The sequence below is a fragment of the Bombus huntii genome, chromosome 13, assembly GCF_024542735.1.
Source record: "Bombus huntii isolate Logan2020A chromosome 13, iyBomHunt1.1, whole genome shotgun sequence".
Classification (NCBI taxonomy): Eukaryota; Metazoa; Arthropoda; class Insecta; order Hymenoptera; family Apidae; genus Bombus; species Bombus huntii.
Window position 1 is genome coordinate 11,321,120 of NC_066250.1, and position 27,990 is coordinate 11,349,109.

Genomic DNA, 27,990 nt, shown 5'->3' on the forward strand with positions numbered 1-27,990 from the left:
GTCCCGTTGACCGCGGCTACGTTCGGCGACTAATTGTCGCCCTGAGCCCAAGCTCATTGTCACAAGTTTCAAACAAATACAGTTGGGTAGAATGACGGCAAATCGTTTAATTACAACTGTAGGTTTTAATTACAATGTTTTTATGGATTTTCCCGAGGTTTCAGAGGGAAGGCACCGGTGTCCTCTTATCTCCGACATATATAATACAGTATATATGTATGTATGAAATGTATGAAATTCGTAGAAATTGAAGTTTTGCGTACAATTGTGTTTACTGAACTCTGAAGATGGCTATACATACTTGCGCTTGCATATTGGAAAAAGGATTGAATTATGACAATCATATATATCGTGATAAGTTTTATTCCTATTATCGCTATATATAATTATAGAAGTTTGGTTACTTAATTTATAAATAATTTAATATATAAATTAAATAAAAATTTGTATCGAATAGTATTATACGGACAAAATAATTAGTTTCAGTAATAGCAGGAAACACATTTTAACATTATTATCGAAAATGAGCGCCGGATCACGTTAAAACACGTCTTTGTGATTGCTTTAAATCTACTATAGTTTTAATAATTGCTCATTGACAAATATCCTATTCATCCCAATAAACAAATCATAATATATAACATAACAAATATTCGTTGCTAGAAAGTAACCAGAATCTTTGAAATTAGTTGAAATATTTAACGTGTTTTTATTTAGTTTCATAATAGATAACGTAATGAATTAATGTTGATTAAAATCATTGAACGCACGTTCATGTTGCTATATATATAAAACACCATTTCTGTTTTAATATTTTCAGTATTTTTCATTGTAACAAGCATACTGAAAAGTTAACGAACATGTTTTACTTTCACCTACACTCTTCCATCACTGTCATATACTGTCATACATTGATTCCGACTTGCAGTACTTACAGAATAATTACGAGAAATTAAACTGTAAACTTTCAAGTTTCTGTCTCAAACACAGCTGCGGATGTTAAAGCGTATTGTGAAAACTCAAGTACAGACAGTCAACTACAAACGAATAATTAGCACAGAAATTCGGAAGAATTGTTAGAGACGTAGCGTTGCTATAAATGTTTAACTAATTTTTTTAGAATACATTTAGTATAAAGTTAAAGCCAGCTGGATTACACTATCCTTTGTTGTAGGGTTTAGATTCCTTTAACAAAAGAAAACGGAGAGAAAACCTTTACTTTTCATTAGCACGAAATATTCTGTATTGAATCCATACTATGAATTTTTCTAATCGTTACAGGTAATAAACATTTCTTTCTCATCACTTCGATATTAGAATATTTTAGTCGTATTAAGTATAATTTCAGAAGTCACTTATATACAGCGTACATCAATTGGCAGATGTCGTATTTTGGCAGATGCAACACCATGACCTAAATTCTCTTGACTTCCTTGTATGGGATCCGTTTATTGATAGACTTGGAAGAACAAATTAAACTACAGTTTTCAAACATAAACAGCGACCACTTTAACTTCATTACGAATGAATAAAGAGACGATCTATGCGATGCGCTTACTACATGTATAAAGGCAGGACACTCAAACGTCATCTTTAATAAAGTAAAATAAAGTAAGTACGTGACTTTGTTGTTAAACATTATAATAAATAATACTTACATATGAGTAAGAAGAGTATGTAAATCCATTTAAAAAAAGATGTGCCCTAAATTTTTCGTGTGCGTATTTGCACTTACAAAACAAGCAAAGTCGTAGGAAGATATTACCATACCTTTCAACTTCTGCTTAAACAATCTTTTTCTGTCTCTTATCAAATTCAAGATGCGATTCGTCTCAGTTGCGTGACGCATCCTGTATATAAATCAGCAACTAAATGAGTTTCACTGTATTGTTTTTAAATTTATTAATTTTTTATTACCATGCTTACGATGTATCTTGTTATCTATTCTATAGTAATGGAGTTTTTAACTCAACTATTTGACGCAATAGGTTTCCTTATATTTTCATAGTTTAAAGTATCATTGGAGGATAATAAGTACTACAATAACCTAACATGGCACAACGTTTACAGCTTACAATTCCTTTGTAAATATTGCGGACTAAGTTTTTAGGTGCTAAAAAAGCCTATTTTCACGCTAATTTTGTTATCCACGCAAAATGTGAGAAATACGCATTATACGTAAAATAAGTATTATCGTGGCCTATTATTATTTAACGTCTATTAAAATTTCACTAAAAGTTAGCACAATTTCTTCCAGTTTTACATTAGTAACAAGGCATACAGAGAAAGAAAATCCCAATAAGATGTCGTCCAAGATACCCGTATTATTTTAAAATGAACTTTGGAGAAATATATTACGTTGTTGATCTTGAGTTACGTCTGTACGTATTAGGTAACGATAGATCATACGGAGTTGATTCGAATCCCACGTATTTGTTATTTTTCTGATGTAGAAATCTACCAGTTTGCGGATCTGTTTTGAAATATATTACCCTTCTAATACCAAATGGGTCGATGTAACCGAAAGAACCGACATGTGCTCCACTTGAATCTTGTTCCTCTTCGTGATACTGCCTTTTCAAATAATATTGGAATCCGTTAGCAGTGTTGTATGTTCCATCGAATTGAGGAAATGCCGTTGGATTACTTCGTGATGTAGCTGTTGGTAATTGAAAGCTTGGTTTCAGATGTTCATTTCGAGCAGCAGGAAAATTCTGGTAGGTATTTCGAGAATAGTTGTTTAAATTGCCAAGATCAGACGAAGAACTTGCTCGATTTGGATTGTAGTAGTAATTGTTAGAATTAGATACAGCAGAAGAATAATCAGCTTCAGGTTTAATAGTGGTGCTGGCGTAATAACCTGAATTTATGTCGTTACCAACTAAAGGAACAACGTGTTCTCTTTCTGGTTGTCTGAAAAAAAAAACATTAACTGACATTAGTTTTTACAGTCGATTAATTTTGCAATTAAACATTTTAACTTTGTTTGCACGTTTAATAACATTATAAAGTGAAATCTCCGAGTGAAATTAAACAATGTGACAAATTAAAATCAACATTTTCCATGACAAAGAAGTTGAAAGCTTAATTTGAAACATGTTCACAAGGTAGCTGAACAAAGATATTATAGTTGGGTCGGGTTTAGGATTGAAAGTTGACCACGTAAGACAATCCTATAGGAATGCAAATCGACGGTGGGCGCATATTTAACGATAACCATTTAACGGCAAATATAACCGGAGTTAATAAAGAACTTATTATTCCATTCTTTATATAATTGTTAGGTAGATGATACATTTACACTGTACATGAGAGTGTGTGTGTAAGCGTCAGAGGACGTCCAGGCCTTAGTTGAGACAAAAGACTGTTGTTAGATGTTAGAAGCTTCTAGAATAGTCTGTTTGACAACAAGCGTGCGTGTAAGAAGGTTATCGAGGTCTTCAGAGCGTAATATATATGTATCGATGTTGTGTGCTAATAAAGTTATTAATTTATTATACCTTAACAATAATATTAACAGCTATTAATATCTATTTAATCAATGAAATAGCATTTTCTGGCTATCGCCGAAACACTGTCGTACTATACATAAAACATTATAGTTAATAACTATATGCCGGTAACTGCGCATCAAATTTTAATGGACCGCAAATAGTGGAAAAGATTTACCTGCGGTAGGCGAGTATTCAAACGAAGCCTTAGAATGCCGCGATAAAAATGCAAGATAATATCGGGGGCACATGCGTAGAAGAAATCTTTGTTACATTCAAATACGGATCTTTTCTACCGCTTTTCTATTTCCATTCTAGTAGCTAAATACGGAATTTCAAAGAACGAAAAAAGAAAGGAAATCCCAGAAGGAGTTAAACGATTGTTAAGATACAGACAGGGCTGTTCAGGCAGATATGGATACAGAATTTTAGAAAGTTATAGGCATGGAGACAGTTTGAAAAAGAAGATGACATACTTTTATGTGATTTATATAAGCCGTCTTTTAATATCATTTCGCTAGTCTCGAAATTGGGTACGTTTCGTATTTGGTGTACTAAATATTAATGAAATGTATACCATACGTGACGTTCAATGCGTTAACTATCTAAATAAAAATTCATAATATGAATACCATTGTATTACAATACCGTACAATATCGCCTTCGCTTTTTACTTTTTAAAAAAATAACAGTATAAATATTTCAAATGAGCAGGTTGCAGTACATAGAAAAAGAACAAAATAATTTGCTCGCAGCTTTTCGCGAAACGCGCTGCTGTGCGTCGTGCGGCTGACACCGGGAACTCAGGGACATGATACGCGGGACCAACATTTGTATGGTTAACGCTGGGAGTCGTAGAAAGAAAGCCTTAGTTGCAAGCTTTGTAATATTATTAACAAATCGACACGTCTCGAGTGGCAAAGATGTACGTTGTGGGTTCTCTGGATTAGATATTGCAATTGAACAAACGCTATATGGCGAAGAATAATGTATTGTATTCTGTATACTATATTCTGTTGCAATTGATCAGTAGTGACTGCGGTTTCTAAGCATTTACGCAAACACGAAAGCGGGCATCAAAGGGTAGTATCAAAAAAACATTAGTGTGACGTAGTGTGCGTCAGGCTGTTCTTCAAGTGAATTCATTTAACCACTAGCCTTTTTATATCGAAAAATTAGAGGGAAAGGAGCAACGGCGTAGAAAAAAGTGTGGAGACTTCTGCTTCGCGATCTTCCCGATACTTTCAAGATCTATAAGATTCTAACGAACATAAGAATGACGTAGATAGTAATATATATAATTTATGAGAAGCGGAAACACATAAGAAAGCTATAGTTTATAGAAAATGAAACGCAGGGAAATAATACGAAACCTATTGGGATATATGGTTAAATCCAAAGACGTTGAGATTAACCTAACTGAAAAAATAGAATCGGTAGTATGTGAGCGAGTAATAACGGAGTCGTATCAAAGCGATGAAAGGAAGATAACCATGAAAAAGGAACTTTGTAGTTTAGTTAGATATAAATTAGCGAAAACGCGATGGTCCATCAACTAAATCAGGAAAGGAGATAGAAAATACTTTGGCACCTTATAGTTGATTGGTTCTCTGATGTAATAGGTACGTGATATAATAGGTACGTGTATGGTGCTAACAACGTAACCAAATATAGCATTGTATGTTACGTCTAAACTACCACAATTCGTTTCAAATTCAGGAAAAATACATCGAACACACGACAAAAGAGTTTTAAAGTATTTAGCTACGACAAAAAAAGGAAATGACGAGATAGAGGTAAATTGGACATTCGATCTCGATGATAGGCATTCTTACAGCAGAATGGTAGCGTTCTTCGGTGAAAACGCGATTTCTTGAAAATCAATGAAGGAAAAGTCGATGTCTATCTCCACCGAAATAAATAAATAAATAAAGACCGATTACGTAGCTTTAGAGGACATCGTAAAAGAGATCACGAGTATCGATATGATGTGTATGAGTGTGTATGAATAGAGCAGGGACTCTATTCGCGAGTATGTCTATTATTCTCTTCTTAAAATAAAATAACGTCTAATTATTTTATAATAGTTGTAAGACAAACTAAAAGATTTAGTTTAATTAAACATAAAATTCTTTAAATACATACATTTACATAATGCTCAAACTTGATTTAGGTATATATATTATCCGTTGTAGGCATTAAATTTTTCTTTTTGTTCAGAGTTTTATCATTTTAGAGACGATAACCGTTTAACTTAAAAATTTTATTATTTTATGCATAAAGACTTGTATGTAATAATTCTAGTAAAATTGTATGTTTTCGTGGCCATCCTATGCTTTTTAAACTTGTATTCTGTCTAAAACTATATATTATAAAGTAGTAATACTACCTGAAAGGATTTGGTGGACGTGCTGGTTGTACAAGAATTCCAGTTTGAGGAGGCACTCTTTTTGCTTCCGTTACAGCATCGTAAATAGGTCTGTTTTTACCCACATAAATCATTTTCGACCTAATGCAAACAAAAATTTTCGTATAATTAATTAGATATTTTGATCAATTCGCAGCAATAATAAAAATGGTATGGAATGGGCTCGAATAGGATTGGATGGAATAGAATGGAATTAAATTAAATAAATTCAATTATACATATATTCGATTTTGGGAGTTCCTCGTCTCTTTTATTAAAAAACGTGATATTGTTTAATTATGTAAAGAGAATTTTATTTCATTTTTTAAGTTATTATGAATACAATGGTATGTAAATAATTGTATCGTCCAGGATGCCTCAGAAGCCCGTAGAAGAATAAAACTGTCTTCTTTTCGTCTTCTCTTTCTTCTTATTGTTCTAAATGACCACATTTATAAATCATTACGAATTTCAAAGCACTAACGTAAGCGTAGACTTACAATGTTAATTATTAATATGTATATTGTAAAAAAATGTTCACTAGACACAGCTTGGTGAGATTCTTTTGATGAACACATCTAAATTCCACTTTGCGCAGATTGTCATTAATCTTAATTAAAAAGATTAGTTTGAATTTCATATTGTTTTAACTTGAAATTTCCTCGGTATTCATAATTGATTTAATAAGCATAAATAATATATTGGATATAGTATACAATATATAGTATTGATTTAGTAAGTGTAATAATCGTGATTGAATAAGTATCTTTAATAAAGTTGGGAATCACATATTATTCGACTATTGAGATCGTATCCAATGCCAGCGTGTGCTACAACGTAGAAATATTACAAGAACATTGGGTGGAGGCTAGTATGCAGAATACTTGTTTCCCTTACGCGTATGTAATCTCAAATAGGTTTTCAGCCACGGATGATATCTTGAGTTTGTTCTGCATTTATAGGGTCCTTGGCAGAAATATCAACATACTGCACTATGTGTAAATTTTGTTAAAATGATGGACATGAAAACTTCTTATAGATCAGAACAGGTGATGATACACGGAGTTTTATTTTATGAACTTAACAGGAAGTTAAATTACGAGGTGCTACATATAAAAAAAGCACAAAAAGTGGGTTGCATCGTGTCAGTGAGGGTAAAAGTCTCACCCACTCGCGTATCATGCCGCGAGTCAACTTTAGGCGATTGATTCAGAAAAACTAGCGCTGAAACGATTGGATTAATCCGCAAGACACGCGATATGCGAAGCTTGGATACTCTTAGTTCGACCGATGGAGTAAAACTGCTCAAACGTTCTGCTCTCAAGTGTATCGGCCGTTAAGAAATTATATGTTGCGACCAGGATAGCGTGATTCCACATACTCGGTTTTCTGAAAATTGGTACAAAAAACATGTCGCAATATTGACCTTGAATTTCAAAATCAAGATCAAAAGGTGAAATTTTTTTATTCTACCGTATTCTACTCATAGCGAGGATTAACTTTCCAAAAGAAACTATAGGCTTCATGAAACTCAACCGTTCTCCTGGAAAGTGACGTTAATGTTCTGTTAGCTCTTGTGTTGACAACATTTACGATATGTTCGTATTTCGCAGTCAAATAAAAGACAAGTAACATGATATTAACGAGGAAACAGGAAATTATTTCTTAGCACGTGAAATAACCGATCACAAATAGAACGATGCCAAGGGTTAAATAGCGTGGAGGAGACTACGATTTCGTATTATTAGTCTTTTTGGGGGCATATAAAGGTCAATTACGTTTCTTTTGGAGTTACGTAAAATAAATATACTTGGTTAATAAAGGCAACATTTTTGGAGCTACTAAATATTTCCTATACACCGTAGAATAGCAAATACATACAACTTTTGGTTTGGCTGCAAAGTAAAATCAGGTCCGACAAAATAGATTCTCCGATTAGTGTTGAAATTCCTGATCCTATTCTCAGATTCAGAACTACACGTAATGATTGTCACATAAATGACCCAGGTATCGTACGGACCCTTGAATGCAAAATGTTCGTTCGGCAATGGAGGTATGCAGTAAAAAATATCCTACGATGAGATTGGATCGGGGGGAGAAAAGGTTACCGACAACCGGTAGGTCAGACCATACAACACCGCTCTTTTCACAACGTTTAGCTCTCATATCAATGTTGAACTCTGTAACTTCGTTAAATCGTTCACACACATATATATACAGGGTGGTTGGTAAATGGTGGTACAAGCGGAAAGGGGGTGATTCTACGCGAAAAAAGAAGTTGAAAATATAGAATAAAAATTTTTTTTTAATTTTTTTAAAGATCTACAGTGAGATCCGTTATAACGAGACGTGATAAGTGCACGAGCGAAAATTCAAAGTCGATTTTCTCGAAAACAAAGCCTCAAACGAAAAATTTTTATTCTATATTTTCGACTTCTTTTTTTGCGTAGAATCACCCCCTTTCCGCTTGTACCACCAATCACCTTGTATATATGCGAATACATCAGCAAAGAAAGTGATCAAGCCACTTTCAGCATTAATGCTTAAAATGAAATGGAGAATACTATCGTTTAGCATCCACGAGACGTCGCCTACCATTATGCACTTGACTGCCTATTTTGAGAATGGACAGCGTGTTCTATTTACCGGCGACAATGCTGCCGATATCTCAGTACATTCGTGAAATACTACATTGGTGGCATTTTTTAAGTTGTATGTCGTTGATCATTTTGCCAAAACGCTACTCTGCAACGAGATATCTTCATATTGTACTTAAAATTATAATATGTTTTAACGTCGTAAGCTAGGTTCCTCGCTAAAAAAACGCAGTCAGTCACGTGTACACCACCCACCCCAACAATACGAATGCTACTGTCTACGAATGTTACTCCGCGTCGTTAAAAGTCTATCGCTGTAAATCGTGCGATGGCCCATTTCTTCAGCCGGCCTGTAAAACATTCGATCTGTTAGAAAACGATTCCTATTAGGACAAGACTCTCATAGAAGCGGTCCTCGCAAGTTCTGTTTCGAACGTTGGATTTTTATTTTCTGTGATATTAGCATTTTGTCAAATATCCGATGTACTATTTTTGTCGATGAAGCACAGAGATAGCGTGCCAGGCCGTACCTTACACCGCATCCGGACCAAGCATTCATTGCCAGACTTGGAATTCAAACGATATAATTTTCATCTCAGCCCTTACTGAAATTGATAAAATCGTACAGTCGATATTAGGGAAGAGCGAGAGAACCCTAAGCCTTCTTTTTTTCGAACAGTGCACAAGATCTTATAATGAACAGAAGATATTTGCAACTAGATTAACCCTAAATGACGATCAAGAATTGCATATAATGCGATTCTTACCAGTGCGCGAAACGAAACGTCCTTTGGACGCACCTGATAGAACAAGAAAAACTTTCATGATCAATTTGCTGTTTAACAATCTACGCTTCGAAGGTCGAATTGCGCTTGCAGTTGCCTCAGCTGGGATAGTTGCAACGTTTTTAGCACGCAATGTCTAAATTACCATCAAATATATGTTGAGATGAAAACGCCGTGTGCAACATTTCAAAGCAAAGCGTTAAATCCAAGATTCTTTTATCATGTTCTGTCATTGTGTGGGACGACAGTTCAATGTCTCGTAAAAGTGGAATAGAAACTTTTGGTAGAACTTTCAAGGACATTGGTAATAATAACAGAGAGTTGATAGGAAATGTCACTGTGTGCTAGAAGACTTGGTAAACCTTGCCCGTAATATTCAAAGGTACGTGAGCTGAGTCAACGAATGCCTTAAAAGATCTTATGCGTGCTCCTCGAATCAGGAGCTTTCTCTTACCATAAACGTCTCTATGGAAGGTTTTGCGAACTATAGCGGAAAGGTTCCACTCGATAACCCACTTTTCTAATATTTTTTGTAATATGGCCAAGAGCATGAATGAATTATTCCGACTCTTCTTTTAACACATCTCTTTTTTCCGGTTTCAAGAGCGAGCAATATTAGCTCCAACAAAATAAATCGGTAAACAGTATCAACGATTTCATTTTAAATAATGTTGATGCTTCTTCTCAGATTTATATCTCGATCGATATAGTAGTGGACGAGCAGGACATTGTTCATTATCGCGTCTCTTCATTCATTAAATTCCACGGACATGGCAATTTATTTTTTAAAGTCGAAGATAGTAATAGATGTAATCAGGGTTAATGGTAAAGTAAATCCATCAAAACGATACGATGGAACACGATGTAAATACACAATCTGAATAAGTATAGTATAATAGAGACGACAGTGTTGACAGATTGCTACTGGAGCAAAAATCATGATACGTCGAATACCAATGACTTCATCGGATCTACCATTCTAATGTAAACGGTGGCAGTTCCTTATTAGACTTTGTTACGCTATGACTATTAATAAGACACAAGGTCAAACATTCAAAGGTGGCAGTTATACGTACCCTGTCCCCATGTAAGTTCCGATAACAACCTGTATTCGCTTGTTCCGAGTGACAACACTATTAACGCAGTGTAAGGAGGCTCTGGGTTAGGTGTGTAGGACTAATTTTATACAAAATTAAGCCCATTATCGTATTGCTTGGAGTAATAGAAAAATTTCAACGAGATTTACTACATACGTAACATAATATACGTATGTTTAGACACGCACATTTTATAATTATTTACGTTACCTGAGAATTCGAAATCCGTTATCGTCAGCTATGTAATCTTTGAGTCGTAAATATCCAAGAGGGTCTAGCCAGCCTTCTGTGCCGATAACTGTACCATCCAATAATCTTTTCTCCTTTCTGTATTGTCCATTTAATGTTTGGAAACGAAAGTACCTTTCAGGTCCTTCGTCGGTTTGAATATGATATTGCGTATTTGGATCAACGTTCCAACCACTTTTTTCAGCTTCTATTTCACTCGTAGACAAACACAAGATGGAAACCTGAAACGATCGAAAAATAACAATTGTTTTTCCGTAAATTGTAAATTTTATGTTATGCTATGTCGGTAAGTGAACAGAGAAATACAATAAGGTAACACCTCTTATAAGAAACCTGTATAAGATGATTTCAATAGTTTCAAGGTTTTATTAGAAAATGAAAAATATATCGTTTTATTCTTCATAGGGATCATAAAGCGAGTGATGAATCGTTTAATCGTTAGTCGTTTAATAAACAATCTGATGCACTGTTTGAACAAAAATTTGAGATATAATTGTAATTTGAGTCTACAAAATACAACAATGAATCAGGATTAATAAATTCAAAAGGTGCTTCAAGGATCCGCATACAATCAACAATAGCATTGTCAATATGCGATATTGGAATCTTCTCTGTCACATTTGGGATACATTTCGTTTACCGTGTAATTTATATAATATTCTGATCAGTTTGGAAATTAGTGAGCTTGAATGTTCTTCGAGTTAACACCATAAATATTGATTAAGAATATGGTATAGTACAGTCAACACTATTGTTAATATTCCTATTATTTACTGATATTGATACTTTGTTTAATTTCGACTTTAGCGTTTTGTATTTAATTTGCAACTAAAGGACTCTGTATTGCGAGAGTCTGCAGGGTAGGATTACTTAATTAATAACGCGAAGTAATAACATATTTAATTGTATTTTAATTTATGTAGCATTAATATATGACGCAGATATAATGTTCAGATTGACACAGTAGAATTTTATTCGTGTCGTTTTGAGTGTGCATTATTTGCAATTATGTTATTGTTGGCGCGTTGATCGCGTCGCAGGAAAAAGGATTTCAATGTATTTCAGCACAGAACTATGGCGCTTAGTCACCAAACCAGTAGACGATCGTGAACAATCCTACAATATGAATCAATCCTTCAATATAAATTGCACGTGATTAATAATATTCTCAATACTGTGTGATCATCTTTAAAGTAGTTAGAAATGGAAAGAAACGTTGTTGGAAAAAAGAAGTATATTCTGAAATTTATTCTACACATTTTCATGCATCCGAGTATCAAATATTTTTCAAATTGCCATTTGCTACAAAAAGATACTAAGATTTTGATTGTATTAATCGATAACCAGTAGCGACAATAATTCCATTCTTTACAAAATAGTATTAAAATATTTATTTGCATCTAGTTTTGATTGTAACGCAACATGGAAAATTGTATTCAATTCTATTTCTATCGATACAAAATAACAATATTCAAGAGTTTAGTCTGAGCTATATATATATATATATATATATATATATATAAAATACTTGTTTTTCTCATTTTTAATGAAAGCTTACAAATTTTTTATTACATGTCATTACTTTAAAACAGCAAAGAAGTTCAATGTCACAATACGAAAAGAGTAACTGAAAAATAAAAGAATACAAGAATCCTATAAGCAATATTGCGAATCAATATATTGATATAAATAGTATACTAATACAGATAAAGCAGAATAAATGAAATGAAAGATGGTACAACTGTCTATAGGAACTGGAGAGCTAAAGTTATTAATTTAGAAGTTATTGTAGTTTGAAATTTGCAAAGTTATTTCAATATTTACACTATAATAAGCATGCGAATCATCCGCTGGTGTAGTCTAATCACCTTTATTCGTGTTGCATAACTTATATTTCGTTTGTATTTGTAACAAAACACGTTGGTAGAAATCTACATATTTAAAAGCAAACTTTCTCGCATTATTACTACTTTGAATATACAAGATATGTAAGAAATATTACAAATTCGAAGAATATGGATAATGTATATATGTTTTGTTTGTGTAAAACAAAAAGCAAAGAGGTTAGTGTTTATATAGATTAGGTAGATATATAGGTTTATAGTGTTAACTGTACGGTTATTGTAATTCCAGGGGCAAATTAGCTTATGTAAACGAATTTTATCTGAAAGTCATATCTTCCGAGATTTTACTGATAACACGACTGTTTTAAACAGAATGATTTATTTTTTGCTCCTCGTTGAAAAGATAAGATGAAAACGTATCTACTCATGCTCCACGCCACAACCCTCAAATAACTTGAGTCGAAAATTTCGCAAGCGAATGCTGGAAGTGGAAGGTCGTGTCCATAAGCGTATCGAGTTTGAGGACAATACTTCCATATACAAGTAGGAGATCTCATGTTCATTATGTTCGTACTATCATTATGAATAAGTAATTAATATCAATCCTCAATCGCAAATGATGAAATGGATCTTTGAATAAGAACATTTCCAAGTCCATGGTTTTCATCTTTAACTTTGAATCTTTCGTTTTCTTTCGCAACACCATTTTCTGTCCAGTGATTCCAAGAATGTTAAATTTATTTTTATGGTTAAAAATTACATCATTTTAACAGATGTCACTTTTTAAGCTGAATTTGCTAGATTTTAGACATATTATGTCTTTCCTTTCTATTAGTTTCGCTTGTAGTTTTATTCCTATAACTTCGCTATAACTGGTTTCTTCTAATGCCAACCGTGTAGTGGATGTTGTAACAGATCAACGGATAATTGTAATGTACTTAATGTACGATCTTGTTTTATATTTCTTATAATCCTTTTTCTGTTATACACGTCTAAAATGTATGGTTGTCCTTTTCGGGCTATGGGTTCGTACTGTTGCACTACTATAGCCATGTTGCCTATTCGGCAAAAATAGTACCAGAGAAAAATTCGTTTATAAAGACGATACTGCAATTCATCCAACTCTTGGTAGTTACGGATTTGATAGGTAGGTGTATTGTTGATTTAGCAATAAGTGCAAGTCTCGGTTCAAGTGGAGTTCCGGTTCGACTCGTTATCCTGAGACAGATATGCAGGGTAGTTGGTAACTGGTGGTACAAGCGGAAAGGGGGTGATTCTACGCGAAAAAGGAAGTCGAAAATATACAATAAAAATTTTTCGTTTGAGGCTTTGTTTTCGAGAAAATCGACTTTGAATTTTCGCTCGGTGCGCGTGCACTTTATCACGTCTCGTTATAACGGATCTCACTGTAGATCGTTGTCTCGATGGAAAAATTAAAAAAAAAAAAATAAAAAAAAAGTTTATTCTATATTTTTGACTTCTTCTTTCGCGTAGAATCACCCCCTTTCCGCTTGTACCACCAGTTACCAACCACCCTGTATATAAAGATATCTAAATATTCTACAGGGTCGTCTTCTTTTAATCTTTTAATACTATTACCTACGCTTACTTATGTTGAAAAGATAGTAATTTCTCTGTATGATTTATTTTTTGTGTCGTGGAGGATTAAAAATAGGTAGATATACATATGTTAAAATAAGTGTTACTCTTTCATCCCAAATGGATTCAGTGGATTGATTCTCGATTTTCGGAAGCTTGACATAATACACACGAATTACAATACTTACAATGACGAAACTAAATAGGAAGAATTTGTGGCTCTCGGCCAATATGATTTTTCTTTCGGATGATTTAGGGAAATTATATTCTAATTTTATATTGATATAATGCATTATATTCTAATTTTCTTTTAATGTAGGAGGCAATTTCCAATGGTCTATTGTTTAAAAGTTATGAATAAACTTTTAGTTTTCCGTATACTACATCTACTTTTCTTGAAAAGTGTGATACATGCACATGCATCTCTGTATTTCTTGATGTAATATTGCTATTACATGCAATATTCTTACTACACATATGTTTGTTGATATTGTTTCGTTGATTTGTTGATTTTTTACTCGTCAATCATTTAAGTGTTAATATTACAATATATCATTAAGCGTTGCTGTATACTGTATATGTTGACAAGGATAAAAGTCTCGAGTAGCCGAAAATTCCCATGCTTGGTTCACTGTACCTTCTATAGTGTTATTTATTCAAATAATATTCGAAAATAAAATTGAAAATCAATTGAATACAGTTTAGAAAAAAGTACTTTATTTTACGTATAATGTATTTATTTAATGCACCTTTTGGCCAGTGATTTTCTTTTTTACTTTGCTTATCTGTTCTTACAATTTGAGAGGGACAAGCTGCTTTATGCTTAGCAGAAATAAACACAACATATAACCGATAAAGAACGTGTTATTGTTGGGACATTGTAGTACATTATTTGTGACTTTGCGATTGTCTTATAAGACGAAACTGTCAACAGAGATGTTTTATCGTAAATATTTTGTATGAGATAAAAGAGATACGAAAATATAATACATAAATTTGACGGATGTTGTGTGATGCTGCATTCTAACGGATTAAGGTAATATTTGAATAAGTATCGATTGGCAACTATGAATTACTTTTATACATCGATATTAAGACCTTTAATAATGTAGAAATATCTTCAACAATGTTGAGTTTACCAATATATAATTGAGAAAAGATATTTAATTTAAAGAAGTATTACGTATACTAACATGACGCAATAACGTGATCTACAGATTCCAAATTTTGTATTTAAATAATCTATCACTGATTTTAAAGAAGTCGGACAAATCAAAGTAACATACATTTATGTTAAAAAGCTATCATTGCTTTATTCTTTCCCAACATGATGGATTTTATTTGCATCATCAGAAAACAAACACTTCAAAATTAACGTATTCCTCTTTCTTTTTTATGACACATGTATAACGGTTGGATTTGTTTCAAATTCACTATAAGATTGGTACAAATAAGTACGTATAAGCATGATTCCATTTATAAGAAGTAAATGTTTGTAACATATTTTGATATAAAAATTCTAATATTTTTTTTATGATGATAAGTATATAGAGATACACAAAGTATCTTTTGCATTGATTTTGCTATCACATAAAAGTTGACATATTTACCCTAAGAATACATGTACAATGCATTAAAATCATTTGCTTTTTTAGATAGTCTATGGCTGTTTCAGAAATGAAATTTTCGCAATTTTCTATTCAGAAGACCAATAAATTAGACATAATCGTTACATTGTATTGTGCTATAAAAGAACTGTTTCTTTCCGATAATTTTCATGGCACACTAATGTTTATCGTTATCGTTACATTTACTCTATTATTATTTTTTACTCTTCTCGAATATCAGACTGTATAATTTTGCTGAATAAGCGCTCTGAATAATTCTCAAAATTACAATTTTATCAGTATATATTATTATTAAGAAAATATGGAAGCTGCAAGTAGCAATTAAGTGACATTATAACCATGGTATTATTCCAGTATTTAATTATACTTTTATAACTGCTCTATTATGTCTCGATTGAATGATTATTGGTTTCTTATTCCTTATGTCGCGTTCACACTGTTGCTTGCAAGCTGTTATGGACAGTTGTGTGGATACGATATTAGAGTGTGCAATATCATGTTGCGAAAGGATTATAATGAGATCTGCACATGCAGTGTAATATAATCGAAAGTAAAACAATTACAAAAGCTATAGTAGTTGAAATTGTTATATATATATATATAGTTTACAAAATTACTCTAACCATTACGAGATTCGAGATAAAATAGGGAATCATAATTTGTTCTCAATAATAAGAAAAAATGTTTCGAATAAGAATTTCAAATCAATTTATAACGTTATTTTGGTGATGACGGTAACAAGATGCTTTAGGGATACCACTTTTTTTGATTGGACAATATATTCTGTCGTTCGAAAAATAAATATAATAATATACCAATCATAATTTATAATAAAAGACCATGTCTTTGTATAAATATGTGAATGTGCATTGTCGACCAAGCAAAATGTTATTAATGTTTATTGTGAATTATTAAAGATGGAAATAAATTTTCATTTCTCCAATGACATGCACAAGTTAAATTATGGCACAACATTTTGCAGTCTTCTCTTCTTTGAAAACAGATAATGTCGATTTGAATAACTCGTTTTCGTGTTTTGTATCTTGACTTATCGTATTCTTACAAGATTAGAAGAAGCCTACCTCTATTATTATAAAACTGAAATATAATAAAATATATTTACACTAAAATCATCGATAATAAAATAAATTCACTTTAGATGTCGCTATAAGATACGATTGATTAAAATTGTAATTTACTTTCAGTGGGATGGAAGATGTTTTTAATATAACTAATATAAATTTAATATATATGTGTTTATATAATATATAAACATTATGAGACAAATGTGAAGATGTGCGTGCGCAATTATATTCGATTCTTTTTGTAATGTACTTCTAGAAATGTATTGCTAACAGCAAAATTATCTTTAATGTCGTATACACAGATTGTTAATGATAAAACGAGGCAGTACAAAGAATAGTGAGATCTGCAGTATTGGGGACAACGGAAGCAAGGGAAAGGTGACGGAGAAAATAACTGACAGGGATCGTACAGACAATGCTTTACTAACAGTAATTTAGCGGTTTCGACGCTTGCTTTAGATGTCACTATAAGATATGATTGGTTAAAATTGTAATTTGCCTTCAGTGGAACGGAATATACATCCATTTATAATAAGGAAAATTGTGAGTTTATACACATTTAGTATCTGTCAAAAGTTTGAGACCAAGTTATATCGGTGGAACATTGACGGTATATATTATGGGCCTAATTAAGAAAAAATACGAAATACGAATTCGCGCCATGAATCTATTAAGAGAATTAGTAACGCGTTTACTGAGACAAGACGAAATATAAATGAGTTGCACAGGATAATAAATTCTACTTTCAATCGCTGTCAATCTTATATTGTCAAAGGCAATGAATATTTTGAGATACTGGGGACAACATATCAGTTACCTCTGGAAATGCTAAGGACGTTACGCTATCTTTGACGATCTTAGACAATAAACATGAGTATAAACATGACTAGAGAACGTTTATTTTCTAATAAGGTTTTAAATAATCTGCTTTACGTTTTTTTAATTCTTTTGCCCCACAGAGTATACCAACAAAGTTTTGCCGTTAAAATCTAGGACACTCTTGATTTCAACTATTTATTAAGTCCTTCCCGTACTTTATCGAGTCAGACTCGCGATGAAGATTTTGGCCCAAACACGAATATCGCGAGTCTGACTCGCGACCAGATACTTGGGCCAAACGTAAACATAACATAACATAACATAAGCCGAGCTCGCGGACTGTTTTTTTTTTTTTTTTTTGCCCGTTACGATCGTGACTGAATGTTAGTTTCTACATTTCTGTTCGTATTGCGACTGTTTACGAGCATCAGTCTGGTCTGTTTAGCGCGCGTCGATGTCTACCGCTTGGGCCCGAGTTTCGTCGAACTAAATGGCACGGGAAGCGGTTAACGAAGCTCTTCTTAATTTTTCAATATCATATAGCCAAACACTTTTTACAGCTACTGTATGCAATTTGTAAATTTATGGAACTTTATAAATAATATATATAAATAATATATAATACAATTTATACTTTGTACGTTTTGCAAGTTTCTAAATGTACGTTTCTAAACATATGAAAATTAATATTTAGATTAAACGAATTAATGATTAATTTCCAAAAAAAATATGACTGATAATTTCGAAGAGGGAATTTGCTTTACATTAGAATATACATTACTTGCTAATAGTATTCATTGTGTATTATTGGACGTTGTATGTACGTAATTAGATCAATTTTAGTTCTATACTCAAATGTGTGTCACAGCAATAATCCTATTCATTAATAAAATTGACATTCATCGAGAGTCCATTCGTTTTCCATATTCAATTACGACCTTCGCAATTTCAACTTGACATGCATAACACGTTGCATTAATTATTAGTGCATTTTACTCAACAACGTTTTGCCATACGTCCTAAGAATATAAGCGCACCAAGTTGTCCCTTTTATACGTTACATACCAGATATGTGTAACTTTTAATATTAAAGTAATATTTTATTATGTTTATTTTATCGGAAAATACAAAAATATTAGGTATTATAATTGCAAATATTTATATGTTTATTTGCGCTTTCAATTACATTATTGTATTACTTAATTTTATTAAATATTATCGTGATATAAATTTTTATAAATATATTTTCTTACACAACCGGTATAAATATTTTTTTAATATTAATTTTAATTAAAGATTAAGGAAAAATCTGTCGATATATTAAACGCCTCAATTGCAAGGAATTAAAAATAAAATATAAGAAACATTGAGGAACATGTTTCCCAAAATTCATGACTTTCAAATTGTAAATACTACATAAGAGACGACATATTATAACAGGGCGAGAAGAAATATTATTGCAAACACTATAATTACTATTGTGTATTAAGATGTGGAAATGAGACCAAAGCAAGGAAATACTGGAAAGAAGAGGGAGAAAAAAGATGCAGACTATGTGAAAGGAAAGAAGAAGACCTGAGACATGTAATAGAAAAATGTGAAATAACGACATAGACGACAATAACGACAAAGGACATAGAAAAAACACCAAATGAGACTGGAGAAGGTCTAACAGAACTAAAAGTAATAATAGAGAAGAGAAGGACAATACAAGACGGGGAGGAACGACAGGAAGGAAGCACAGCAAGGAGGTAGCCCAAAGTTGAAATAGTTTTTAGTCATTAGTTTTTAGTTTTTTTAGTTTTAGTTTTTAGAGATAGAATAATTAAGAGAGTGCACTATAATAGAGTGGATAAGAGGGGAGGTAGATATATAAGAAGCGAAATAGGTATAAGAGGTGTAAAACCAGAAGGCCAATTATTGCTTCGTCCAAAGCCGAAAGGCACAGACTAAGCAATGATAAATAAATACTATTGTGTATTAAAATAATGAGTAATAGTTGATGCATGTAGTATAATATTTAAAGGCTCAAGTTCAAAAGTATTTATTGCTTTTACTTATTCGCGATTTATATAAGACAGGAGAAATGTACAAATTTTTAGTTATATAATGTTAAGGAACGATAATACTTGTAAATTACAAGAAACTCTAAACGTTAGGAAAGAAGATATATATGTACGCAGATATATCGTGCATACACAGCAGGCCACATTTATCTCCGCCATCCTTCATTTCTAATAACTCTCCTATTTGTCACGATGCAAGAAATTATTTTGCGAGAAAGTTATTGTATTTCAGGGGAGGAATTGAGCTCTGAAGGTAAAAATCATCTGAAAGTCGTATGTCCTGAGATTTTGTTAGTAGTAATGCTTTTTTTAATGAAACGACCCATTTTTTCGTTTACCAAAAATATCAGAGCAGAACGTATGCAACCATGTCCGATAACATTGAAATGACGAAAATTTCTTTCATTTTGTTTCAGTAATTCACCTTCCTTGAACTTGTACCTCAATGAATTGCTTGCGGAATTTTTGACCCAAATTATTTCAAGTGATATGTCATGGGACATCGTATTTAGTGGTAAACAAAAAAATAGGCCATATCCTTTAAGTGACATTACTACTAGTCAAAATCTCAGAAAATGTGACCTTGAAATGACATTCACTCTTACAGTCTAATTTTCCTCCTGAAATGCATGTACAATAACTTTCTCTTGAAACATTTTTCTGTATCGTGACAAATAAGAGAGTAATTAAGGTTGGCAGAGTTAGGTGATATATGTATATGTATTTATAATGTTCTTTCTTCCTTACTAGCCAGTTTTTCACGGTCTATAAACACATGTATGTTCAACCAAACTCTGCTTACATGGGAGCGAATGTTGTGTGAAAACTTATGTTATGTGGATATTATTGGGTAATTAAGAGTGGGAATTTATGTCATACATGACAATATGTAATATGTATTAATATAATGAGAATAATTATAATAAGATTATTATAATCGTAAGACGTCTTAACATTTGCTCGATGATACTATACCATAGTAATAAAAATGAAGCACTATGTAATAGTATAATGCATTAGAACGCGGAATTAATTAGCTGATGTTTCATTCTTAAACGCATTTAGATTTATCAATTGTGTAAACAAGAATAACAACCGATGTATATATGTGAAAAAACACATAAAGATTTGTAGATAACTAAGGTATTTAAAAAAAGTATATGGAAAAGTAATTTGTTTTAAGTAGAATATTTATATAAATACGAGGATACTAGCATACGTATACGTATTAGAAACAGCAAATTTTCACCGTTTTTGTTATTAAATATGTTCTAATTATACAATGGTTGTTTCTACTTTTTTGCATGTATTTTGGATACAGGATTAGTCTAATAACGGGGCATATATGCTGGCCATATATGTTCCTATCCCAAATACAAAAAAATGTAAAAGAGAATTTTGCATTGTTTATCGGGTTTTACCGCAGCGTATTCTTTCAGAACTGTGCCGGTGCAGTTGCAAAGAGCAATTGCATTTTATTAGATGAAACCCTGTGATTTTTTTGCCTTAACTGATTCTTCTTGGCAATCTGCATAAACAAGTATTAGAATACAATTTCAAAGAAATTAATATTTTGTCAGATATGTCAAATTTTATAGAATGTTCATCGATAATTGAAATGTCACGTCGCGTCGTTGTTTATGTTCACTAACAGTGATATTAATGAGAATTCTCGTGTCATTTATGATGCCTCGTGTTCAGACTTATCTAGACTTATCATCATATTCAGTTATTAACTAGTGCAATATCGAAAGATATGTCAGATCGCATCAGTGTATAGTCGCAAAGATAGGTTTTGCAAGTAACGAGAAAGTGGATGTGTTTATTGTTCTCATCAAGCGCGATAAAAATCCAAATCCTGCAGCAGAGATCATCGTCGCGAATACGCCAATCGTGTACAACTGCCGTGAACATATTTTAGGAGAAGAGAACACAATTGAAGAAAGTATGGTTGGTTTGAGCAAAAAAGGAAAGATTATACACAGCTTAGTTGTAGGTACAAAATGAGAAAAAGCGATAAAAATGATTTCGCACCCTCGTTTAAACTTAAATCTCCTTCGGTTGTCCTTGTGGGACTTTTTAAAAAATAGGAAGAGAATGAATTAAAGGAACTGTTTAAGTATGAGTGCTGATCGATATAAGGGAAAATATAAGAAAAACGAGTGAAAAAATGTTTAAAGTAATGATTAGGTATTTTGGAAAGTTAGATAAAAGTTATATGTTTTGAAGAGTATTGGCACGTGGAATTAATCAATACAAATGTACTAGTGTCTTTTTGTAAAAAATCGCACTGCACGGCGATAGAGCTTGGTAAACAATGAAAAATTCTCCTTTACAGTTTTCCCTGACTACAATCAAAAAAACAGTTAAGTCCAGTTCAGTTACCGAACTCGTTTTGCATTTTAAAAACACTCTTTATAAAGAAACGCTGCTTCATCATTTGTACATGAAATATAGTTTTCAACATTTTCTGTTGGTCAGAAATAAAGGTTTCGAATAATTGTTTTAATTCTATTAAACTATCCACTATAGTATATGTGCTATTAAACTATACTATAAAAGTTTGTTACGCGCACCTGATACATTAATTAGGATACGAATACGAAATTGTATTTATGTTTTTCCTACGTGTTTTAATGCGAAGAATGCAGCCAAGAGACGCATTTGAGACGTGTTATATCTAAGGCAATTAATTATAAAAGTCTCAGAATTCAGCTTACCGTTAACAGGTTCAGGCAGCTCAGTATCCACAAAAGCATAGTCGTTGCAATGATTATAAAACTACAGTAGAATTATATCACCATGCTGTTCTTTTTTCTTCCCCTTCTTTCCGTGTTTCTTCTTCTTTTTTATAAATCACGTATAAAATTGTTCAAAGCTAATGGATATTTTGTCGTCTAACGATACTTTTTGAAAGATTGTACATTCTCAGAATTCAGTAAAGGAAAGTGAAATGACACAAGGCTCTACTATTTTTAACCAAATCATATAAAGTATTTCATAGCTCATCCTTTCTTTGATACATAAAACTTAGAAAAAACGGACATTCTTGATTTCAAACATAAAGCGTTAAAATTTAAACAACATTTTTCATTTTCCTTGCAGTGCAAAAATTAAAATGGAATTTTAATACATTTTTTATCTGAATTTTGTCGAATATATCTTCTACTTTAAATAGCTTGTGTGATCTATTCAGTTGGTCTTTTATTATTTGTAAATGAACTTATAGATAAAAGTGAAAATGAAGTAGAAAAAGGAAATCGATATATGTGTACCACAGTGAATCATCCGCACGGATTTGAACGAAGTGAGCGGAGCAGACGCGATACGGGGACTGAGACGATGTGGATGCTTTGTATTTTCAAAGCTATCGCCGACCATTCTATGGATCTCCACTCTTTCCTTTACCGTCATTCCCCTACTCTTTCAAGGAACTGGCGCGGGTTTTCCTGCATAAAATTATTTTCATCTCATTTTCTATTTAAGCACAATAGCTAATCTTTTCCATTTTATATTTGTTACCTATAACGAGGCAGCAACAAGATATCGACATGTTTCGTATGATCGAATGTTGATTTAGTGCTTTTATATTTCTTTATATTTCATATCGTTTCTTTATATTTGCCCGTATAACATTTAAATAACTATTTTATAACTTATGTTCGATATTTCGAATTTCGAAATACGTAGTTAATATAATTAATAAATACCTTGCTTTCATATTACATTATAGATTTGTAAGTACTGTAATGGCCACGTAACGCTATTCATATTTTTGAATAACTAATTTTCTATCCCTAAGTTGTTAAATGTAGAAAATTGAAGATCACATTACATACTTGTTACGCTGACACCGAATGACTTATTGTTGGTATCACAAGTGTAAATCGATCAATGTGTTTGTTCTCTTACGTGTTAATTTATATTGTTCAACTATATATTGTATTGTGTAGCTTGCGTTATATTACCTTCGTATTATCATATTCATCCGTAATGTTCATTATAATATAAAGCGTCTATCAAGGTTTAATTCGCTATTATAAAATACTATTACGCGGTCTATATGTATTCTCGTAACTGTATAGAAACTCAAATTTTAGATTATAATTTTGTATTTGATGAGGACAAAAAGTAATTGTACGATATATATCGCAAGAATTGAAACGATGTACAACTATGTATGTTGAAACGACATAGTTACGTGCATCCAGGTATTACATTATATGATTGCTTTAATAGCATTGCGTTTAGTTTAGTCAGGGTCAGATGAAGTACTATAAATATTTCTGTGCAGGAAGTTCGGATTGCTGTTGAATAAAGATCGATCATGACGTGTATAATCACCGATCGATAGACGAGCCTACCTGACATAGGTAAATAGTACTTATACTAATATTACATTTGATTTGAAAGATAAAATGACACTGTGGTCAAGTGCAGAGCTGCACATGAACAAAAAATGTTACAATCTCGTAATTACACGATACGGTACATATGCGACGAATCAACTCCTATTGATCCTTTATTTTAAGAAAGTTCATTGCCAATGAACACATTAATGAATTTATTGCAGAAAATTTCATTTTTAAAATTGTAAATATACGATAATAAAACGAATAATGTACAGTTTTTTAAATTTACGTACAACGAAAGAAAAGGATTCTTTCGTTTATAGAATTTCCAATAATGAAAGTCGAACAAGGTTATCAGAGCTACATGCAGGAAAGCCCAATTTATCTTTTTATAGCGATCAATTGGTCGAGTTTCACGATCATATTTTCTCCTTCGTTTGCATCGCTTTCACTTTTACGAGTTGAGACTCTTGTACACGTTGAATTGGTACAACTGTGTGCGTATATATGAAGCGTCATCTTTGTCAGTGAAACTTTTATACGTGTATCGTGTTAATGTTGCATATGTTCTAATTTTCTCTTTTTTTTCTTCCATTTGAATTTTTGCTGCTACTATTTGGTTTTTTTTTGTGACAATGTATTACTTTATAGAAAGTAGAATATTCTAATTAATCTGCTTTTCGTTTACAAATATTTATTAGCGAGTAATGTTAGTCGATATCAACTAAATAATAGGAATTTAAAAAATGTTAAATTACCCTATATTTTATTAAAACAATTCATTTATTAAGAATGATAGAAAAATATATTTCTTAAATTATGCACACATTTACTGACAAATAATAACAATACGAAAAACATGTTTTAAAAGGTGAATATATAATCGAATAACTTACATGAAATAACTTCGATCAAATAACATATATGAAAGTCATTGTGCGTGCAATGTGTATGGCCTACTTAATAACCACGGTAAATATTCATTAACAAGGGAGATGATATCTTTACGAAAAAATCATAAAATTTGCGTGATTTTAAAAGCTGTCAGTTACAGAATTTTGCATTCTTTTTGACTTGTAACATCGCGAAATTGTCTACATGAGTGAAAACAATAGCGAGTTAAAAGTATAATTTAATGTTTATTTTATAAGCAATCTTTACGTTTCTTGATTCTTGATTCTTGATAAAAATTATTATTATCGACATAATAATCCTGTCAAGCTTTTCACGAAGCGTGTAAGGATCAGCGATCAGTATTCTTTCTATTCTGTATGCCGTCTATTTATAAAGAAAACAAAAGACAACATTGAGAAAACTTCTCATTACCAGTAAGAATAAACAATTGCCAGGAAATAGATAGAATCAGAAACATAATCTCGCAGTCGGTCTTTGTGCGAAAATACATATTGTACATATTGTCCATGATTTTAATATCCATCTCCACGATAAATTTCAGTTTGTTAACTTCAAATATTTTATAGTAGTTGAAATAAATCCAATATATCGAATAAATATTTCTTTATTTAAAACCTCGTTTTCTAGAAAATCGAGTTTAAACGTATTTAATCAAGAATTAGTCCGATACACGCGCACTCGGTGAATTTTCAAATTTGATTTTCTCGAAAACAAGGCCTTAAATGAAAAGATTTTATTCTACACTTTTGTCTTATTCTTCGTTATTTCCACATAAATAAGTTTTCTGATTGTACCACGCGTCTTGACAGATATTTTAATCATTTTACGTATGTGTGTAAGCAATCCATAGATCTCCATCTCTTTATCAAAATTATGACAATCTCTATTAAAGCTCTCTTATAATAATACGTCAAAATTCAAATACCTGTAGCGAAAATATAACTTTTTCTTTCGTTTGCTAATTCGATTTATTTCATATTTTATCGACGATTTTAAGTATAATAAAGGTAATTCTTTACGATAAATTATAAATCGCTTTAGAATCTGTATTAATCGAAATGAAGTTCAGAAAATTGTGAAAATGTGAAAAAGGTTGAACACAAGAATAAATTTTTAATTATAAGCGGACGTAAAGTAAGATACTTGCGAATAGGCAAATGGACGATTTTAATATAACGTTTACAGTTTGAAGTAATATCAGAATCGCCCACTCATATAGAGTTTAGGATGTATCATATCGTTATTTCATTGAGATCAACCGATAAAAGTATTATCTTTGGACTGGCTGGATTGGAATATTTTAAAATTATTGAAAGAACAAATTTCGATATTAAGAAATAAGTATGTATAAGTGGCTATACTTCCTAATGGATACACATTACTAAATCTCTAAATTTTTTATCATAATCCCAATGATATATGTACGTTCTAAAATTAATAGAGACACGTAGTGAAACAATATGTCAATAAGTTTTTACGTACTCAGTTTAATCAGGTTTAAACTATAGTATAATTTTCACAGATGCAATACAAATGCTTAAAATCAGCTTAAAACCGAATGTTATTTCGATTATCGCTCGCGTTATACAGAATGTCACCGAATTGGAGGTACAAGTCGAAAAGATCTACATGAAAAGATAAAACAAGATTGTACAGTGACATTTATTCGTACAGAGCTCCATTTTCGAGACTATCGAGTTTGGAAATCAGGTATACTTGAATATGGCTAATTCCCGACTGGACAGGAGTAGAATAGTCAATAGGAGATTATTCTACGTGTGAAATAAGTTCTAGGCTAATTCTTAACTAAACATGTTCATACTCTACTTTCTTGAAGATGATCCCTTAAACGAAACAATTTTATTCCACATACTTCGTTTATTTTCGCATTTAGAATAACCTGCTGATCGTTTGCTCATATTTAGTCGATAATTAGCCATATTACTAATACCTAGGACAGATATTTTTATGACATATTTGTCACTCTAAATTTTCGATTTAGTTTTAGATTCAATTCCTTTCGGTTTGTACCACCAGCTCGGTGACACCCTGTATATCTAATTTAACGTAACCAAATAGTTAAAACCGAAAAAAGGACAAAGTATCCAACGCATACTCACGTCGCAGTCGTTAAGCGAGAAATAACTTTTTACTTACACTTTGCAAGAAACGAGAAGAAACGATTTTCGTATATTAAAATTCAGGAAAGGATATTTAAATCTAAATTGGAAAAATGACAAAAATGATTGATTTTAAATCGATACTATTAAAGTAAGAAATGTATCTAACTTGAATGAATATATAAACAAACATATATAATTTTCAGCAAAAAAACATGCAATTTTCTTAATAAGAATTAACGTTAACAATAGGGGTAATTCAATTACAGTAGCGTTGTGTATGTTAAATATTAGATAGAAAGAAAAATATCAGATCTGAAACTATATTTACGTTATATTAATATTGAAACTATGATACTTAATGAATGTTTGATATGGGAAATACTTACCACATGTAGCAATAACAGCAGCATCCTTTTTATTTTCACTGAATAGAATGGATATCAATGAAATATGTATTAAAAATGAAATACTAATCTTAGTTGTTATTGGTAAAAGTATAGAAAACAATCCTCTCGAGTCTAATCACAACCACTTACTGATCCACCGCAGCCAAGTTGAAGTTGAATCACAGTTAAAGGCCTACATAAATAAACCTACGTATCCGTACTTGGGAGAGCAGACCGGACCTACGCCTTCGCAATTCTCCTTTACGGATTACAATATGATTGTGTGTTTCACATATATTCGTATTACACCGCAATACATATACGTAGTCAAACGGTACCGTACAATAGAATTTTGCTTTATTTTGTTGACTCCAATGTTACGTCGCTTATAGAGACATTATACATTTTTACGTTACATTATACATGTACATTACATTATTACATTACACTATACATTAGTATGCTCATTACGTCAACATTTTCTAGTAGAAAAATATTATAAGGAGGAAGAACATTTATGTATAAGTTCTAAATTTATTTCTATTAA

The 27,990-nt window shown here is 31.9% G+C and overlaps 1 protein-coding gene and 2 long non-coding RNA genes across 4 annotated transcripts; 1 reads left to right on the forward strand and 2 right to left on the reverse strand.

The window, feature by feature from the left end:
* Positions 1-345: 345 nt before the first annotated feature.
* On the reverse strand, positions 346-27,608 carry LOC126872664 (uncharacterized). Of its 2 annotated transcripts, none has more exons than XM_050632790.1 (4): positions 27,444-27,608; positions 10,588-10,847; positions 5,881-6,000; positions 346-2,913 (listed from the first exon to the last, which is right to left on the reverse strand). In XM_050632790.1, the coding sequence occupies exons 1-4, from the start codon at positions 27,465-27,467 to the stop codon at positions 2,355-2,357; spliced, it is 963 nt and encodes a 320-aa protein (XP_050488747.1). In that variant the 5' UTR covers positions 27,468-27,608; the 3' UTR covers positions 346-2,354. The 2 variants fall into 2 exon arrangements, with proteins under 2 accessions (XP_050488747.1, XP_050488746.1); XM_050632789.1 differs by lacking the exon at positions 27,444-27,608 and adding an exon at positions 22,388-23,051.
* Positions 6,952-10,399, reverse strand: LOC126872705 (uncharacterized). Its single transcript, XR_007692143.1, has 2 exons — positions 7,372-10,399; positions 6,952-7,287 (listed from the first exon to the last, which is right to left on the reverse strand). It is a non-coding gene; the product is annotated as an uncharacterized LOC126872705 (long non-coding RNA).
* On the forward strand, positions 18,581-20,962 carry LOC126872701 (uncharacterized). Its single transcript, XR_007692139.1, has 2 exons — positions 18,581-19,920; positions 20,084-20,962. It is a non-coding gene; the product is annotated as an uncharacterized LOC126872701 (long non-coding RNA).
* Positions 27,609-27,990: the final 382 nt, after the last annotated feature.

Excerpts from the sequence above, each read along its gene's own strand:
- LOC126872664 (XM_050632789.1), bottom strand. The coding sequence starts at position 22,426 with ATGCTTTTGTGGATACTGAGCTGCCTGAACCTGTTAACG. Across the intron at positions 10,848-22,387 it reads GCTGCCTGAACCTGTTAACG|GTTTCCATCTTGTGTTTGTC; the intron begins GTAAGCTGAATT and ends CGATCGTTTCAG. Across the intron at positions 6,001-10,587 it reads AACGGATTTCGAATTCTCAG|GTCGAAAATGATTTATGTGG; the intron begins GTAACGTAAATA and ends TGTTTGCATTAG.